We start from the raw sequence: 17,786 nt of genomic DNA, 5'->3' as shown, positions 1-17,786 counted from the left end.
GTGTGTGTGTGTGTGTGTGTCTATCTAGCTCAATATTGTTTGCACTGGCTGGCAGCAGCTTCTCCAAGGGCTTCAGGCTTCTCTCTGAGACCCCAGTGAGGGTTGAAGTCCAGGCCTTCTGCAGGCAGAGCAAATGCCTGCAGCTACAGCCGTTTGCCTTAATGCAACGCAAGGTTCTAGTCCTCATGCTTCCGAAGGGCTGGCTGACACTGGAAGCCATGGCTCTGCATTGTGGGCACGGACGGCAGCTGCGTCCCAGAGAGCTTCTCCCACCCCTCCCCAGAGATGCTGCTGGGAGCTGAACTCAGTCCCTTTGGCTCTCCTGCAGAGCCGGGTCTCCTGGGTCAAAGCACTCCACGCCCCCCATCTTCTGCCAGCAGGGAGGCCCCCACATGGATTCTCTGGTGAGACCACAGAGCAGGAGCTGTTGGTACGGCCGCCTCTCGCAGATGCAAGAAACTGAAAGGGGGCTTAGGAGAAGCTAAGCAAGGAGGCGACTTTATCCATGGGCTCCGTTGCAAAGCCCTTCTATCCAGGCCACGGGGTCATCCGCCAGCCGGAAGCCTCTCTCAGTGGATCCAGGAAAGCAGCAGGGACCGAGCACCAGGAAGAGGGGAACCCCCCCACCCCAGATTCAAAATCCTTAGAAGAAGCCAGAAGCCGGCAGATGATGTCATTAGTGCAAATTAACATTTATAATGGTACGTTCTTTAATAGCATTTAAATAAGGCTTTGAATAATTACACGCACTAAAAACTAACATTCCAGAACCATTTTCCTTTCCCCCGCGTGGAAGTGGGCCGAGGCACCTTTCCTTATGCCATGAGAAGTCCAAATCTGAGCTATTACATTCAAGAAGAAGTGACTTGGGGGGCGGGCCGTGTGTGGGAAACAACACCCCATCGTTTTGGGACGTTTCATCACTGTTTGCAAAGCCGCCTCGGTCCTTCTGGGTGAGCAAAAGAAGAAATGCAGCAAATGAAAATGGGACCGCCCCCCCAGCAATGGAAAGGAAGCCACAACACCCCCACCCACCCACCCAAAAAAATCCCCTTATGGAACTCCTCGCACTCATGACCTCGGAGTCAAGGGAGGGAGCTCCGGGAAGAAAAAAGCAACAGAAGGTTGACACGGAAAAGAAGGTTGCAGAAAAAGGAGGAAGAGGGGGAAACCCAGAAAGTGTGGCTTCAGGTATTCCTTAAAAGCGACACACAGGCCAGAAAGGGGGAAAGTAGCAGCAAACGAAACAGTGAGAAACTGCCCCATCCTGCAGAACCAGGAAGAAGTCTGTATTTTGTCCTCCGCGAATCCAATCTAAGCTGGATATGTTTGTTTTTTAAAAAAAGATTCCAAAAAGGGGAGTGGGAGGGAGAGGGTCTTGGGGTGGCGGTGAGCCAAGGCTCAAGTCTGAAACTGGGGTGGGGTGGGGAGAGAAGCCGTCCCTCAGAAGAACTTGTCATCGATCCGGAAGTGCGGCCGCGTGACATCGTCCGGGTTGATGAAGACGGAGATGGACTTGCCCGGGTTCTCGGTGACCAGCTGCTGGAGCTTTTTGGCCAGCCGGTCGTCGGGCTGGCTGGGGTCTCCGCCATCCGACTGCGGGGAGGGGATGCTGGTGGTGCTGCCCCTCCGCTGGAGCTCCAGCGTCAGCCGGTTGGCGGCCTTGACGTGCTCGATGGCAGTCCGGAGGTGCTCGGCCGGGTCCGAGCGCACCGAGGAGAGCTTGCGGGCGTGGAGCATGGCCGTCTCCTCGGAGAGGTGCTCCAGCATGTTGCACTGGGGGATGAAGTAGTTGGGGCACATCTTGTTCACCAGACAATGCTGCAGGTCGTCAATGAGGCCCAGCAGGAAGTGGGCAGCGTAGTCCTCCTGCGCCAGGTAGCTGGCGGGCAGCCGGTCGCAAGCCCAGAGCATCATGCTGCGCAGGTGGTAGGGGCTGATGGCCTTGGGGCGCGAGAGCAGCTTGATGATGATGGCTTTGCACGCCTGGTAGGCCTGCATGAGGCTGCCGGAGATGCACTTTTTCAGCTGGACCTCGCTGCGGGCGAAAGACAGCCTCCACTCGTTGTCCTTCCGCCCTTTGTAGGAGCAGGCGGGGACCAGGTAAAACCCACTGATGACCTCCTCCTCGGTGATCTTCCCGTCCCAGAAGTGGTTCTCCATCAGCCAGCTCTGGGCCACGGCCGGCCAACCTTTGAAGGACACGACGGGGACAATGTCATAGAGCATGCGGCTGCTGCCCACCCCCAGGATGATGGAGATGATGGTCCCGTTCTTCTCCACCTTCTCCACCCTGGGCATCCCCCTCTGGGGCTTCTTCTGGATCTCGGACAGGACCACGCTGATGGAGTCGTGGAACCAGTCGGCCACCTTGGTGGGGGAGAAGAAGTAGTTGGTGGCCCCGTTGATGTGGTCCACGATGGTGCAGCAGTCCTTCCACTTGCTGATGGTGCCCTCGTCAAAGAGCCGCAGGCTCAGCCACGAGTGGCACAGGGCCGAGTGGCGCATGTCCAGGGTGACGGGCTGGTTGCGGTCGTGGAGCTTCAGCGCTGGCACCAGGAGAGTGAAGTCCATGTCGTAGTCGGTGCCGCGGGCGTAGATGTTCAGGTCGTCCAGGTCCAGATCCACCACGCCTTCCCGGACACCCCCAGAGAGGAGCAAGTACTCATTGGCAACCGGGAGCTTTTGGTCAAGTTTCTGCACCATGCCTGCAAAGAGAAAGGAGGAGAAGTTCAGAAAGAGGAGAGAAGGGCATCCTCAGCCTCACTGGTTTGCTATAAGATGGCAGCGGAAAGTTAATGGACTATGCAGAACTAAATAAACTAACAGGAAGGATTCGAAACCGGCGGTACCAGAAATTCATGAAGACTGGAGTAAATTTACAGACTATTTGAAAAGTATTTGTGAAGATCAGACGACGTTTGTAGGTTTGCAAGAAGTTTTGTGAGGAGTATTATTGGAAGTATTGCAAAAATGGAGAAGGGGAAGGACGATTTGTTAAGAGATGTAAAGGCAATATAAAGTTAAGAAATGCAAAAGAAGTGGTTAAAATGGTGGATGATCAGAGGTGCTGATGGAAGTCTAAAAAGATTGTATAAGTGCTAAGTCTTGTGGTACATTTTATAATTTATATGTTAAAATCAATAAAAATTATTTTTTTAAAAAAAAGATGGCAGCGGAAAGACCTTATGCCTTTCAAGAGCTCACGCTTGTAGGGAGAATTAAAATATGTAATGGGAAAGGAAGTAATAAAATGCACCATGGAAAGGGGAGAAGGGGAGTCAATATTAATCGTGTTGTGGTTTTTTTTGAAATGTTATTGTTTCAAGTCTAAATGAAAATGAATTTAAAAGAGAGAGAGTTAACCCTTCTGCTGGAGAGGGTGTCTGCCTAAAGGCACATTCCTCCACATGGGGTGGGAATGTCTGCTGCTCAAAGGTTGCTGGACCCAGTTTTTCCCATTGTCATTCACCATGAAGGGGCAACATATTCACCTAATCCCATGTCAATGGGAAATGGTAGCAATCTAAGCGTTAAGCACAAAGAGTTACAGGAATTGTACAATCTGCGTCTGCTGCAACCTTTATAGGGATATTAGATCTTGTCTGTTCTCTACAGTTGGGGAAGTCGGGTGGTTTTTATGTCTCTGTTTTTTTCATGGCAAATTCCAATCCTACAATCCAGCCAAGATCCTTGCTGTGGTCATCAAAACTAGGTCACCATTATTAAAGGGAATATGAGCTTCAAGTTCCAATCACCTGTATTTTTAAACTATTTACAGATTCACAGAATTGTAGTCTATCCCCTGCAATGTAGGAATTGCAGCTTTAGTATGTCTTAAATTATCACGGTCAACTGGATAATTTTACTGTTTTCTCCCCTTTTGTAAACCGTTTTTATACAGCGGTGTGTAAATGTTATATAACAAATAAATAATTGGCAGCATTGGGGAACTTCTGGTCTGCTGGTCAAATTAGGCCGTAAAGATGGGCGCTGGTCTGGATGCTTGCTTGGTTCACTTCGGCGTTAGTTCAGGTGGTACGCATCAGATCTATTAGATCAATCTGTCTCTCTATTCCGGAGCCACTCTGGCCCCATTTACCCCCCAGAAAAGTCCCAGTGAGAAGACCGGAACACACCCTCTCCTCACAGCGGCCAACCGGATGCCCATTATGGGAAACTCACAGGCAGGATTCAAACACAACAGCAACATCCTCGCCTTGTGCGGTTTCTACCAAGTGCCATTTGGAAGAATTTGCTGCCTCTGACAGGGGAGTGAGAACCCAGCCCTGAGAGTTAGGAACCTTTCTCTCCTCTATGAATTTTTCGCATCTTCTTATAAAGCCATCCAAGCTGGTGGACATCACTGCCTGTTTCTTCACACAGTGCCTCTGGAACTCCCTCCCACAGGAGGCAGTGATAGCTACCAACCTAGATGGCTTTAAAAGAGGATTAGAGAAATTCATGGAGGAGGAGGCTGCCAAGGGCTCCCAGCCAGGATGATGATGATGATGATGATGATAATAATTATTATTATTATTATTATTATTATTATTATTATTATTATTATTATTATTTTATTTATACCCCACCCTTCCCGGTTCAAAAACTGGGCTCAGGGCAGCTAACAACAAATTTAAAACAATTAATTATAAAAGCAGCATAAAATACAGTATAAAAACATGACTAACAATAAAAATCAAAAATCAAAAATCAATTAGATAATCCCCAGGGCTAGCTGACTGAATTGGTCCTACTTGGGCCAGCAAGGAGGCCAGGGGAGAATTAGCTGTGGGATCCCAGAGTGGGGAATCTTCATAAAGGGAAGGGGAGGGAGGGAAGGAAGGGAAATAAAAGATCAGGCTGCATTCAAATTAAAGGCCAGGCGGAATAGTTCTGTTTTACAGACCCGACGGAAGGAGGTTAAATCCTACAGGGCCCTGGTCTCCTGGGACAGAGCATTGCACCAGGTCGGAGCCATCACTGAAAAGGCCCTGGCCCTGGTGGAGGATAGTCTGACTTCCTTAGGGCCCGGGACCTCTAAACTATGATTATTCATGGACCTTAAGGTCCTGAATAATGGCTTGGCTCTGCCTCCACTGTCAGAGGCAGCGATGCTTCTGAATCTCAGTTGCTGGAAACCTCAGGAGGAGAGAGGGTTGCTCTTGTGTTTGAATCCTGTTTGCGGGTTTCCCATTGGAGCAGCTGGTTGGCCCCTGTGAGAACAGGATGGTGGACTCAATGGGCAACTGGCCTGATCCAGCAGGCTCTCCTGATGTTCACAGAGGACCAGTAGGCCCCTTGTTAGGCTAACTCAACTGTGCGTGCTTCATAAGGCGCTGCCACCGCCACCCTCCTCCCTCCCAGGCTGGGTGTCGGAACAGCATTCATGCGCTCAGAGAATCAAAAGTGGAGAGACTGAAAAGCTTGTCAAGAAATCCACCCACAGAGCTGGCGCTTTGATCATCTGGGACGCTTCCCCTCCCTGCTTTTTTCAATTTGCAGGGAATTAAATCTTCAAAACCAGGGCGGTTTCAGGCTTGGAGCTCCGCGATCGATCGCAGGCACCCGACTCCAGAAGCCAAGGCCACATGTCAGTTGTATTTAAAACCTGCTCTCTCTCCAACCCATTGACCTAAACTATTTTCTGCAGGAGATTGCCTTACAGGGCGCCACGACCTTGCCCTCTCCCTTTTGTCCTCTCGGACAACTTCTGCTGGCTTTTTAACCAGACCACAGAGCACCAGATTGGTGGGCAGAAAAGGCCCGGGTTCAAATGCCGCCGCCGGCGGTATCTGCAGGAAGGAAGTGGGAGAAGAAATCTCTCCCTTCTGACCCTGCAGTTCTATGATTCTAGGTGAGCTGTTTTTTGCCTCCTCCAGAGTAACTCAGAAATGACTACTGCAATCTGGTGCTCAGGAGAGTCAGCCTTGCACCTACATGAGAGCAGGGCACATTCAGCGCACTTTTGCCTTTTGAGACTATGTGTACGCGAAGAGCCCTGCACAAAGGTGGGGGTTGTCAGGCGACTGATCAAGTTTCTAGTCTCTCTTGATAGGTGAGGTATAATCGAAGCCTCCCCAGGCCACTTAGATGGAGGGGTGGGTCTATCCCAGTGCGTTCCCTCTCCTCTGCCTAACCCAGGCATGTCCAAAGTCCGCTTTGGGAGCCTAATGCGGCCCGCTGTTCGGTTTAATCCGGCCCCTGTGGCAGTGTATTTCCTGGGGTAAAAGGTAAAGGGACCCCTGACCATTAGGTCCAGTCGTGGCCGACTCTGGGGTTGCGGTGCTCATCTCGCTTTACTGGCCGAGGGAGCCAGCGTACAGCTTCCGGGTCATGTGGCCAGCATGACTAAGCTGCTTCTGGCGAACCAGAGCAGCGCACGGAAACGCCGTTTACCTTCCCGCCAGAAGGTACCTATTTATCTACTTGCACTTTGTGCTTTCAAACTGCTAGGTTGGAAGGTAACGGCGCTGGGACCAAACAACGGGAGCTCACCCCATTGCAGGGATTCGAACCACGACCTTCTGATCGGCAAGCCCTAGGCTCTGTGGTTTAGACCACAGTGTCACCCGTGTCCTAAATACCCTTTAAAGGTAAAGGGACCCCTGACCATTAGGTTCAGTCGTGGCCGACTCTGGGGTTGCGGCGCTCATCTCGCTTTATTGGCCGAGGGAGCCAGCGTACAGCTTCCAGGTCATGTGACCAGCATGACTAAGCCGCTTCTGGCGAACCAGAGCAACGCACGGAAACAGGGATTCGAACTGCCGACCTTACGATCCGCAAGCCCTAGGCTCTGTGGCCTAACCATCAGCGCCACTCGCATCTCTATTTCCTGTGGTAAAATCCCTCAAAAAGCTCAACAATTAAATTCTTTTAAAAGCTGAACAACTTTGGGTAAAATCGTTCACTTGTTCACTTCATCACATCTGGCCCTCTTTGAAAAAGGTTTGGGCACCCCTGGCCTAACCCATCTCGAACTGGAAAGAAAGATTAGTGTATGCTCCTCAAAAGGACTCTTCTCTCTCTCTCCCCCCCCCCCCATCCTGAAAGCGTATCAATGCACAGACAAACCATCCCAATGGCTCAAGGACAACGACCACAATTCACAGCCAGCTGCATTCTGGAAGTGTTAAGCCGCGAGCCAGACAACTGCAGTTTTAAATTAAATTGGAAATATTAATTGATGTTGCTGTAATTTTGCTTGTGCGTCTTGTAACAGAATCATTTGGTCGTTTCTCGGTCCTGTCTACATGGCTTCGTAATTTATTTATTTTATTTCTTAAAATGTATACATTGCTAGACTGTAACAAAGACAAACCTCAAACCATAAAATCAAGAAAAAATGGCAACAGAACTTTCCGTATGTTGCTTTCCTCTGTTTATTTTTATGACTTTGTTCCCTGCTCTGGGACTGAAAACACTCAATGAAGAAGAGACTATAAATATTGCAAATAAATTAATACGGGGGGTGGGGGGGGAGGCTGTTGGTTTCTCTGGAATGTCAGCCTTCCAGGTTAAAAAAACCTAAACCAGAAGTCTGCTGTGGAAAAGCAGAACTTGGAAGGGGAGGGGAAAGGAATTCCGAAATTTCTCACACAAGACCAGTGTAGGAGAAAAGGGGAAAGCAAGCAGGATGAACTCCTTTCGAGGTTCTTACATTGCTGCCTTGGTTTTTTTTGGTTTTTTAAAGTGCTGTTAAATAAACATGCCTCTGGAAAAAAAAGAGCCCTATGGGATGGTTTGAAGTTATTTTTGGGAAACTATTTTTAAAATCACATGCCCAACGAATGTGACGCTCTGCTCCCTGCCGGAGATTTTCAAGATGCAACAAAGGGAGCGCTAACACGTGGGTCGGGGGGGGGGGAATCCTGCCAGCATCCTTCTCCCAGCCCTCAAACCCCTGTCCCAAACACACACACACACACACACACACACACAGCCCTCCTGTTCCCACCAAATTCTTCCATTCAGGGGGAGTCAGCAATCTTGCAATGATTTTTTTCCTAAAATAGCAAATGCTGTTCAAGGTCTACCTTTCTGTTAAAAAAAATAAAAAATCTTTATTAAGCCTCATTAAGCAGAATGCTCAATGCAAAGCCAAGCTCAGACAGCTTGTTGTTTTAGGACAAAAGACCGACAGCAACTTTTGCATCTGAAGGAAAAGAGGAAGAGTTAGGAGCAGACCTTCCCCTTGGCACTGGAGGTCAGAAAGCTGCGCTATACTTTGCAACCACGCCAGGGACCAGTTTAAAGCAAGCAGAATATTTCTCTTGCAGGCTGGTGCCTTATGAGGAACGGTTGAAGGAGCTGGGTATGTTTACCCTGGAAAAGAGGAGACTGAGAGGGTAGGGGAGCCGTCTTCAAATATCTAATGGGCTGTCACAAGGAAGAGACTTGTTTTCTCCTGCTCTGGAGGGCAGGACTCAAACCAAGCGCTTCAAGTTGCAAAGAAAGGAGATTCTGATGCAACATTAGGAAGAACTTCCTGGCGGTTAGAGCTGTTCCACAGTTAAACCGGGAGGTGGTGGACTCTCCTTCCTTTAAGCAGAGGTTGGACGACCATCGGCCAGGGAGTCTTTAGCTGAGATTCCTGCACTGCAGGAGGTTGGACTAGATGGCCCCAAGAGGTCCCTCTCCAACTCTAAAATTCTACACTAGGCTCTTTAGACATCCAGCAGAACCAAGCCAGGAGGGTTTGTTTTTGGTGGAGGACACTATTTCAGGCCATAAATTGAAATTTGGCATATTTGAACACCCCCTCATTGCAAGAGGGGGTGGGGTGGGGAAACAAACTTTCTGTATCCAAAAACCCGTGGGATGTGAAACACAAGAGCAGTCAAGTACAACATTCCTAGAGTGAACATGTTTACACATGGGGAGGAATGTTTGTCCAGCCAGCAGGTCAACGTCCTGTTTCCTTCTGGGCTGGGACAGACTTCCTCTGCATGGGACTAGAGGTGGGCGTGGCCTCACCTGCTCAGGTAACGACAAAAGCACAGGGCAGGGCAGCCATCTCTCTCTCTTTGACTACATGCATCAAAGAAGCAACATCTGCTTAGCCAAAGATGCTCTCTTGGCTTCCAGAGGGACTGTCTCCTTATGAGATAGTTTCCAGGTATGTGTTACTTTTCTAAGCTAAGTCTGCCTTCTGGGATCCGATTGTGAACAGAATGATGTGTGAGTAAACCTTTTTATACTTTTATAGAAGACTGTGTCATATCTTATCTTTTATGAGGGAATAAGGAGAAAATAACAAAAAGGGTTATTATAGAGGCTTTAGCAAGCCTGAGCAAACACATCCGCTGCGAGTTTACAAAGGGGAATGTTACTCTGCTAAATTGTGAACTTGTTAACACAAGTTGGAAAGGCTATAATCAGACAATATATCCTCTCCTGCATCCCTGAACGTTCTCACAAAACCAAACACCATCAAACCTGTTTTTCTTCCTGACATAGAGCTCTCCTCTCTTCAGGGAATTTCTCGTATGCACACCCAGCCCACCATGTATGCATGGGCACCTAAATTTAAGTGTCACACACAAATGGTGGAGAGAGCTGTCAAGGAGGTGACAAAAGCAAGTCAGAATGTAGTTGGTATGAAGCGACGTGATGTAACTATAAAGACATCAATGGAGAATCGGGCAAAATACCCGAAACAGGAATCAAAGAAGGATTTTGTCCCAAAATAGTTCACATTCACAGCTTTATTTTATTTTTGTATTCTTGAAGTACTGTAAATGTAACTTTACATGTCATTATTAGTATTAAGTTATGTCATAATAAAAGTTGGTATTCAATATTCACCTATCCAGTTGCTTAAATGTAGAATTGTCGTAGGATTGTATGAGTCACATTTTGATCTAAATATCAATACTATCATCATTAAAAGGGGTTTTTTTTTAAAGTACTGGTTTTTGTTGTATCAATTTGTATTCTGCATCTTTTATTGTTCTTTTTTTTAAAAAATGCAATTCCTGCAAAATAAAGCTGAATCGGTCACAAAGTGATGAAAATAGCTGTTTACTTGGCCATTTTCCTATGTCGCGAAGGCTGAAATTTCAGTTCAGTGGAGGAGGGTCAAGATATTAACTGATATGCATGAAAGTTTAGATACAGCTATACAATCCCTACTGGAGTAAGATAAGACCTTTGCAGCATGCATTTTCAAACAAAAAATAATAATTTATGAACTGCCCTAATGGGCAGCACTCAGTTCTCCCTCTCCCCAACTCTCCATCACGCCACAGGGGCAACCCTACCCCCCGAATCCTGAATTTGCACCTTGACCACAGATCTGGTCCTCAGACATTCCTGTGGAGAAAGAGCTTTTTCCCGGCCAGGGGAGTCCAGTTCACGTGTCCTCTGCCTGTGGGCTGTGGCTCCTCTCTAGGAGTGAGCGTGGATTACCCTCTTGCGATTCAGTCCCAGGACATCCCATAATCCCTTAAAAATCCTTCCTAGCTTGGCTCACGTTCCTCTCTGACGCCATCCAGGCCTTGCCTTGACAGCTTGGGCCGTTTTTCACGCGCCCCCCAACTGCTAACCCAGGCACACGGGTACTTTTTTCTTTTCTTTTCTTAATTTTTATAGGTTTTCCATTTAATAATATACATTCACATCATTCTGATCCACTTTGTCCCTCCGGCTCCTTACAGCCAATCTCCTTCCTCCCCTCCCGTCTCATGGTTTCCATAGTCAACCTTTGTATCATTGCATTTTTTACATTTTCCAATTCTAATCCATTCATTACTTAGGACGTTAAAATTTACATGAATATAAAAAGGTAAAAAAAAACCCCTCCTCATTACGAGTCTTCAGACAACCCTGAAACTGATGTTAACTGTTTACAGTGATTTTTCAAATATCGAATGAATTTGCTCCAGTCCTTTTGGAATACTTGATCATGCTGGGTACTTTCTTTTCTTTTATGTTGAGCACATCCTTTAAGGTGGAAGACCTTATACTTCATGGGTAGGCAAACTAAGGCCCGGGGGCTGGATCCGGCCCAAGCACCTTCTAAATCTGGCCCACGAACAGTCCAGGAATCAGAGTGTTTTTAGATGAGTAGAATGTGTGCTTTTATTTAAAATGCATCTCTGGGTTATTTGTGGCAGTGGCGGAGAGCAGGCGGGGCTGGTGCTCATCCTGGGGGCATGGCCCCCTGCGCAGGTGGGGGGGCAGCCTCATGGCACCCCACCAGGATCGCGCTGCCAGGGGCACTGCGCTTCCCCCACACTCCTCTTCCTCCACCAGTGATTTGTGAGGCCTAGGAATTTGTTTCCCCCCCTCCGTAATATAGTCCGGCCCCCAACAAGGTCTGAGGGACAGTGGACCAGCCCCCTGATGGAAAAGTTTGCTGGCCCGTTATACACCCACCCCCAAAAAACTCTTCCCAATGAAGGCAGTTGCTCGTTTCCCCCTCTTGCCAGCATCATGGCAGATTAGATTACATAATTTATTACAGTCGGAGACCAGCTTATAAAACACACTTGGGGTACAATCCCAGAAGGAAAACAAACATTTAAAACAATGTACAACAGTAAATTTAAAATTTATAAATGCGATAAGCGTATAGACACCTAAAACTTTAAGATAAGCTACCGCAGAGAGATGACCCAGAGTCACCCATGGAACCAAGTATGGAGATTTTCTTAACGAATTAGTTTGGGTCAGGGGATGGTCTGCGCCTACAGATCTGTACACAGAATCTGGTGACCATCCGGGTCGTCTCATGATCTTTGCCTAACAGGAAAAGGTCAAACATCATGGCAGATCCTTCTTTCTACTTCTGCCCCCAAGCCAAACTGACGCATTTCCAGGTGAGGCATTCGTGGGAAAGCCAAGCATTATGGGAGCATTGCAGTCGAACACCTTGGAAGCATAGAAGGAAAACCACTTCCGTATGGAGTGTGCGGCACAGAAGCAGAAATCCCTCATTGGGGTCTGATTCGCAAACCCCTCAGCGCCATCTTGTGGCTTCCTCTCTGAACAACACCCCAATGGGGTTGGGGGTGGGGAGAAGAGAGATTTTAAACTTTCCTAAGATTTTTGTGTCTCTTTCTAAGTGTTCAGAATCAGATGGCCTGGCTGCATAAGTGCTATGCTAGATAGAAATTTAAACATAAACATGGGAGACGCGGGTGGCACTGTGATCTAAACCACTGAGCCTTGGGTCGGCGGTTCGAATCCCCACGACGGGGTGAGCTCCCGTTGCTCGGTCCCTGCTCCTGCTAACCTAGCAGTTCGAAAGCACGTCAAAGTGCAAGTAGATAAATAGGTACTGCTCCAGCGGGAAGGTAAACGGCGTTTCCGTGCACTGCTCTGGTTCGCCAGAAGCGGCTTAGTCATGCTGGCCACATGACCCAGAAGCTGTATGCCAGCTCCCTCAGCCAATAAAGCGAGATGAGCGCCGCAACCCCAGAGTCGTTCACGACTGGACCTAATGGTCAGGGGTCTCTTTACCTTTAGGCACACTTAGAAAATCTCCAGGCCCTTAATCCTTCTTGCCGGGGGTCAGCTTTCTTTGCTTTTCTCACCGTCTACGCAGGTTTCTAGTGCCTAAACCCTGAGGGATTTAGGGGCTGGTAAAAGCCCCGCTTAGTGATCCTGGAAGCTCAGGAAGGCTTCCAACTGGCTGGAACCATTTTGCCTTCTGACTGATTTAAGACATTTGACTGTGCTCTACAGTATATATTGTTTTAATACGCTGTTTAATACCACTTTGGGGCAGAAAAGGCGTGGATAGATAGATAAGAGGCAGTGTGGAATAGTGGTTAGAGTGTCAGAGAAGGACCTGGGAGAAGGACCAGGGTTCGAATCCGCACCCAGCCATTGAGCTCACTGGGTGCCCTTGAAAGCTAATCGCTGCCTCTCAGCCAAACCTTCCTCACAGGGTTCTTGTGAGGATAAAGTGAGGAGGGGAACAGCCATGTTACCACCTTGAGCTCCTCAGAGGAAAAGATGGGGGGGGGGTAATTAATGCAATAATAATAATAATCCAGTAGCAGGCATGTCCCAGCCATTGACAAAATCCCAGTGATCCTTTAATGGAGCAGAGGCCAAACACACGATCTCAGGCCCTGGAAACTGCTGGGTCTCATCCTGAATATCCATCCCTTGCAGGCCTCCATCTCTTTTGAGGAGCCTCCCAGCAGCCGACACAAGCCCACCGATACCCCCCCCCCACCAGAGGAACTGACAAAACTCGCACTATTAAAATTGCCAAAGAACAGCAGCCTGCTTTTTATCTGTGGAAAACTTCTGCACAGACAGTTTTACTTGGCGCTTTATTACTTTCCGCTGCTGAGGCAGCTTTTCTCCTTTCTTCCATTCTGAGGGGGCCTGGAATTTAATCTGTGATATTTTAAGGGTTTTGCTTTCCCCACTCTGTAATAATATTTATTGCTGGCTGCCTTGGGAGTTTGTTCCAAACTTTATAATCGTATGGTTTAGGTTTTCAAAATGCATGGTCATCGATAATAACATTGGGGGGGTTTTTGGGGGGGGGGCCAGTCTGGATGATGCCCTGAGTCCCTGCCAATTTTGGGGGTGTTGACGTTGTGAGCCCCTCCGCTATCGTGCTCAGGTTGCACATACGTGCAAATAGGACCATATACCCTAAAAACACCATGGTCTCCCCTAACCTTCATGCCATTAAACTGAACCCCAAATAAGCAAAGGAACCCCTGGACTCGCACCACTTGGGAGACTGAAATGGGGTGTCAGAAGACTCCAGGCTTGCCGTCCTTGGAGGGTTTTAAGCAGAGCCTGGATGGAAGCTTCAGTTGCAATTCCTGTATGTTGGGATATAGTTCCATTCTACCTTCAGAACAGGCTTGTCGAGTTGTTGTATGTCACATGTCTGTTAACTTCCAGCACAGTCTGCTGGAAACTTCCGCTGTATATTGCTTTTGCTGTACTGCTGTTTGCTTGGACACGAAGGGAAGCAGACATGTTTTTCCCTTTGTTCCTGAACTATGCTGAATAAAGGTAAAGTTACCCCTGACCATTAGGTCCAGTTGTGACCGACTCTGGGGTTGCAGCGCTCATCTCGCTTTACTGGCCGAGGGAGCCGGTGTACAGCTTCCGGGTCATGTGGCCGGCATGACTAAGCCGCTTCTAGCGAACCAGAGCAGTGCACGGAAATGCCATTTACCTTCCCACCAGTGCTACCTATTTATCTACTTGCACTTTGACGTGCTTTCAAACTGCTAGGTTGGCAGGAGCAGCGACTGAGCAATGGGAGTTCACCCTGTTGCGGGGATTCGAACCACCGACCTTCTGATTGGCAAGTCCTAGGCTCTGTGGTTTAACCCACAGCACCGCCCGCATCCCTGCTGAATAAACCCCTGTAAATAAGCTTACACATGTCTCTGTCCACCTCTTCCGTTGTGAGAAGATTGATTCACTCTGCTGATAAGAGCGTGCTCAAATTCTGAAAGTTTTGGAGGCTTGAGTCGCTGATTGATGCTGTTCCAAGAACCAGAGTTCGCCCGGCTGCCGGCCACTGGCTGGAGCCAGCTGGGGGGCCTACCAAATGCCCCCGTCTTCCCGGAAGCATCCCAACACTGTATTGTGTGTGGGGGGGGTTGGACTGGATGACCTTTGGGGTCCCTTCCAACTCTGGGCTAGGGAGTCTAGAGTCAGGAAATAACAACACCCCTGGAGTAAGGTGATTATAGAGAGCGTGTGCAGGGCATTGCACCCCCACCCTCCCAGAGAAAGGGCCACCCCAGTTTCCTCACCGGGCGACAGCCTACCTGCTCAAACGCTGAACCTGAGAAAGGCCTCATTCTCAGAGATGCTGAAGGCAGCACAATGAGCTTATCTCCTGCTGCAGAGAGAGATCACAGGTGCGCAGGGAGCATTTTGCACGGCTCTTCAAATTCCTCATTAACAAGCTGATCCTACGGTCCGTGATCCGGGGAGAGGAAAGGGGTGTGCGTTCTGCTCCACTCACAGCAGCGCAAGGGGCTGAGCAAGTTTCAAAACGAGACACAGATGGGGAAAAGGGCATCTGGGGACAGGAGGCAGGAGCGTCAGCAGGGAAGCACGGCCGTAGCCATGTGCCACCAACCAGCCACGAATCTCCTGTGCCGATGCAACGGTGCCACACCAAAGGATGGCGTGCCCAGGCCCCTAGATGCCCAGGAGGAGGCTCGGCTGGCTGGCCCTGATGCCACGGAGGGTGGGTGGGCAGCTTCTGCAGGCCCCCCAGGGCCCAGCTCCAAAGGGTGGTTTTTGCACTGCAGTAGGTGTGGGGAGCATCCGGACCTCCCCAGGCGCTGAACTACAATTCACAGCAGCCCTGGCAAACATGATGGTGAAATTTAGAAAGGAGGCTGGGAGGAAAGGCAGGATAGATATACAAATAAATAAATAAATAAATAAATAAATAAATAAATAAATAAATAATTTTATTTATACCCCGCCCATCTGGCTGAGTTTCCCCAGCCACTTTGGGTGGCTGCCAATCAAATGTAAAAAACAATACAGCATTACATATCAAAAACTTCCCTAAACAGGGCTGCCTTCAGATGTCTTTTAAAGATAGCTGCTTATTTCCTTGACATCTAATGGGAGGGCGTTCCACAGGGTGGGCGCCACCACTGAGAAGGCCCTCTGCCTGGTTCCCTGTAACTTGACTTCTTGCAATGAGGGAACCGCCAGAGGCCCTCAGTGCTGGATCTCAGTGTCCGGGCTGAATGATGGGGGTGGAGATGCTCCTTCAGGTATACTGGACCAAGGCCGTTTAGGGCTTTAAAGGTCAGCACGAACACTTTGAATTGTGCTCGGAAACGTACTGGGAGCCAATGTAGGTCTTTCAAGACCGGTGTTATGTGGTCTTGGCGGCCGCTCCCAGTCACCAGTCTAGCTGCTGCATTCTGGATCAATTGCAGTTTCTGGGTCACCTTCAAAGGTAGCCCCACGTAGAGCGCATTGCAGTAGTCCAAGTGAGAGATAACTAGAGTATGCACCACTCTGGCGAGACAGTCTGCGGGCAGGGAGGGTCATCCTGTGTACCAGATGGAGCTGGTAGACAGCCGTCCTGGACACAGAATTAACCTGCGCCTCCATGGACAGCTTTGAGTCCAAAATAAATGTTGAAAGAACATGGCTATGATTTCTGCACTGCAGGAAGTTGGACTAGGTGACTCTCTGGGTCTCTTCAAACTCTACCATTCTGTGATTCTATAAGAACATAAGAAGAGGCCACTGGATCCGGCCAATGGTCCATCTAGGACAGCATTCCTGTCTTCAGAGCATAGCCAGCACGGCTAGTAGCCTTTCATAGACTTTGATCCTCCATAAATTTCTCCAGCCCTCAGCCACCCACGTTGGAGATCGCTGCCTCCTGCAGGAATGAGTTCCACCATCTAACTATGTGATGCATGAAGAAGACCTTCCTTTTATCTTTTAAGGTGTGCAGAGGAGGGCAAGTAAGATGATCAAGGGCCTGGAAACAATGCCTGATGAGGAACAGTCGAAGGAGTTGGGTATATTTAGCCTGGAAAGGCAGAGACTGAGAAGAGATACGAGAGCCATCTTCAAATATCTAAAGGGCTGTCCCCTTAAATCTCCTCCTGAGTGTACAGTCCCTTCTTTAAACAAAACCATTGATTAAAGGGGAACAGAGAGAAGAAATGACATGGGGCATCTGCAAAAGCCCCACTGGACACCTTCCTTTGCCCCGGCTGCAACAAAACATGTCTCTCCCGCATTGGTCTCTATGGCCACAGCAGGCGCTGCAAACTTCCAACGGTTTTCCTTCTTTCTTCCATTGTCTCCTGAGACAGATGCCAACCATGTTTGCTGCCACTGCTGTCTCCTGTCTCTCGTCCAGCAAGCCAGTTGTTAAACGCCTGATCTCAACGAGACCCAGCAAAAACCCAAAGAAAAGGGCATTCCTACAGATCAGAAACCTAGAGCCTCGCAAACGGCCATCCCTAAACTTCAGAAACCTGCAAGTCACGGCAACCAGGTGCGGTCCGAGGCAGGGATCGGCAGCCGCCCTTCCGTTTTCAGCCAGATGGTGGTGCCAAGAGTCCGATTTACATTCTGCACTGACCAAGGAAAAGGAGGTTCTGCAGGGATTGGACACGAGAGGATTCAGTTCGGTACCCAAACGCAGGAGACCCAAAGAAGCGAGTGGCAGAGCCAGGCAGGCAGAAACATTCATGGGATTAGGGCAAGTCCAGACCCTCGACCGCCAGGCAAATATTCCCTTGACCGGGATCCTGCCTGCAATGGAATCGGCTTCCCACGATCACCTTCCTGCAAGAGCCTTAACTACGGAGCAAACTTCCGCACGGCCTGCGCCAGTGTGGCTCCTGACCGAGGTTCCCTGTCTTAGCCAGGACTTGAAAGCAGAGCTGGACGCTTTCCAAAAGCTTGCAATCCCTCTTAGCATTAACTGTGGTTAAGAGCAGAGGTGCTGGTACTCTGGGCCACACTTTTGGGCAACACCAAAAGAGGTGCCGGTACTGTACACCCTTGAGTACCCCCTGGAATAAAAAGGGCACTAGTCCCTTGCAAGAGGAGGGAGAGCAGTCCGGCTCCTGTGATAAACGCAATGTTTACAATGTAATAAATAAAATTATAATATAATTAAATGTACACTCAGAGTGTATGCCCAGAGTGGCTGGGGAGACTCAGCCAGATGGGTGGAGTATAAATAATAAATTGTTGTTGTTGTTGTTGTTGTTGTTGTTGTTGTTGTTGTTGTTGTTGTAATAAAATAAATAAATAAGCAAGACCCACTCCTGACATCTTAGCCCGAGCTA

The 17,786-nt window shown here is 48.9% G+C and overlaps 2 protein-coding genes across 2 annotated transcripts in view; one reads left to right on the top strand and one right to left on the bottom strand.

The window, feature by feature from the left end:
* LOC308478152 (uncharacterized protein) overlaps positions 1-17,786 on the top strand; it is a 342,007-nt gene that overhangs the window by 244,837 nt on the left and 79,384 nt on the right. The window lies entirely within an intron of this gene.
* MB21D2 (Mab-21 domain containing 2) overlaps positions 687-17,786 on the bottom strand; it is a 66,384-nt gene continuing 49,284 nt past the window's right edge. Inside the window, exon 2 of the mRNA XM_081007519.1 lies at positions 687-2,708. Within this exon, the coding sequence (XP_080863645.1) occupies positions 1,444-2,708 (1,265 nt within the window). The 3' untranslated portion in view covers positions 687-1,443. The remainder of the gene's footprint in view (positions 2,709-17,786) is intronic.

This window comes from Podarcis pityusensis (genome assembly GCF_964106645.2).
Source record: "Podarcis pityusensis genome assembly, chromosome: 5".
Lineage (NCBI taxonomy): Eukaryota > Metazoa > Chordata > Lepidosauria > Squamata > Lacertidae > Podarcis > Podarcis pityusensis.
Note: the sequence above shows the minus strand (reverse complement) of the source record. Positions and strands in the feature narration are given on the sequence as shown.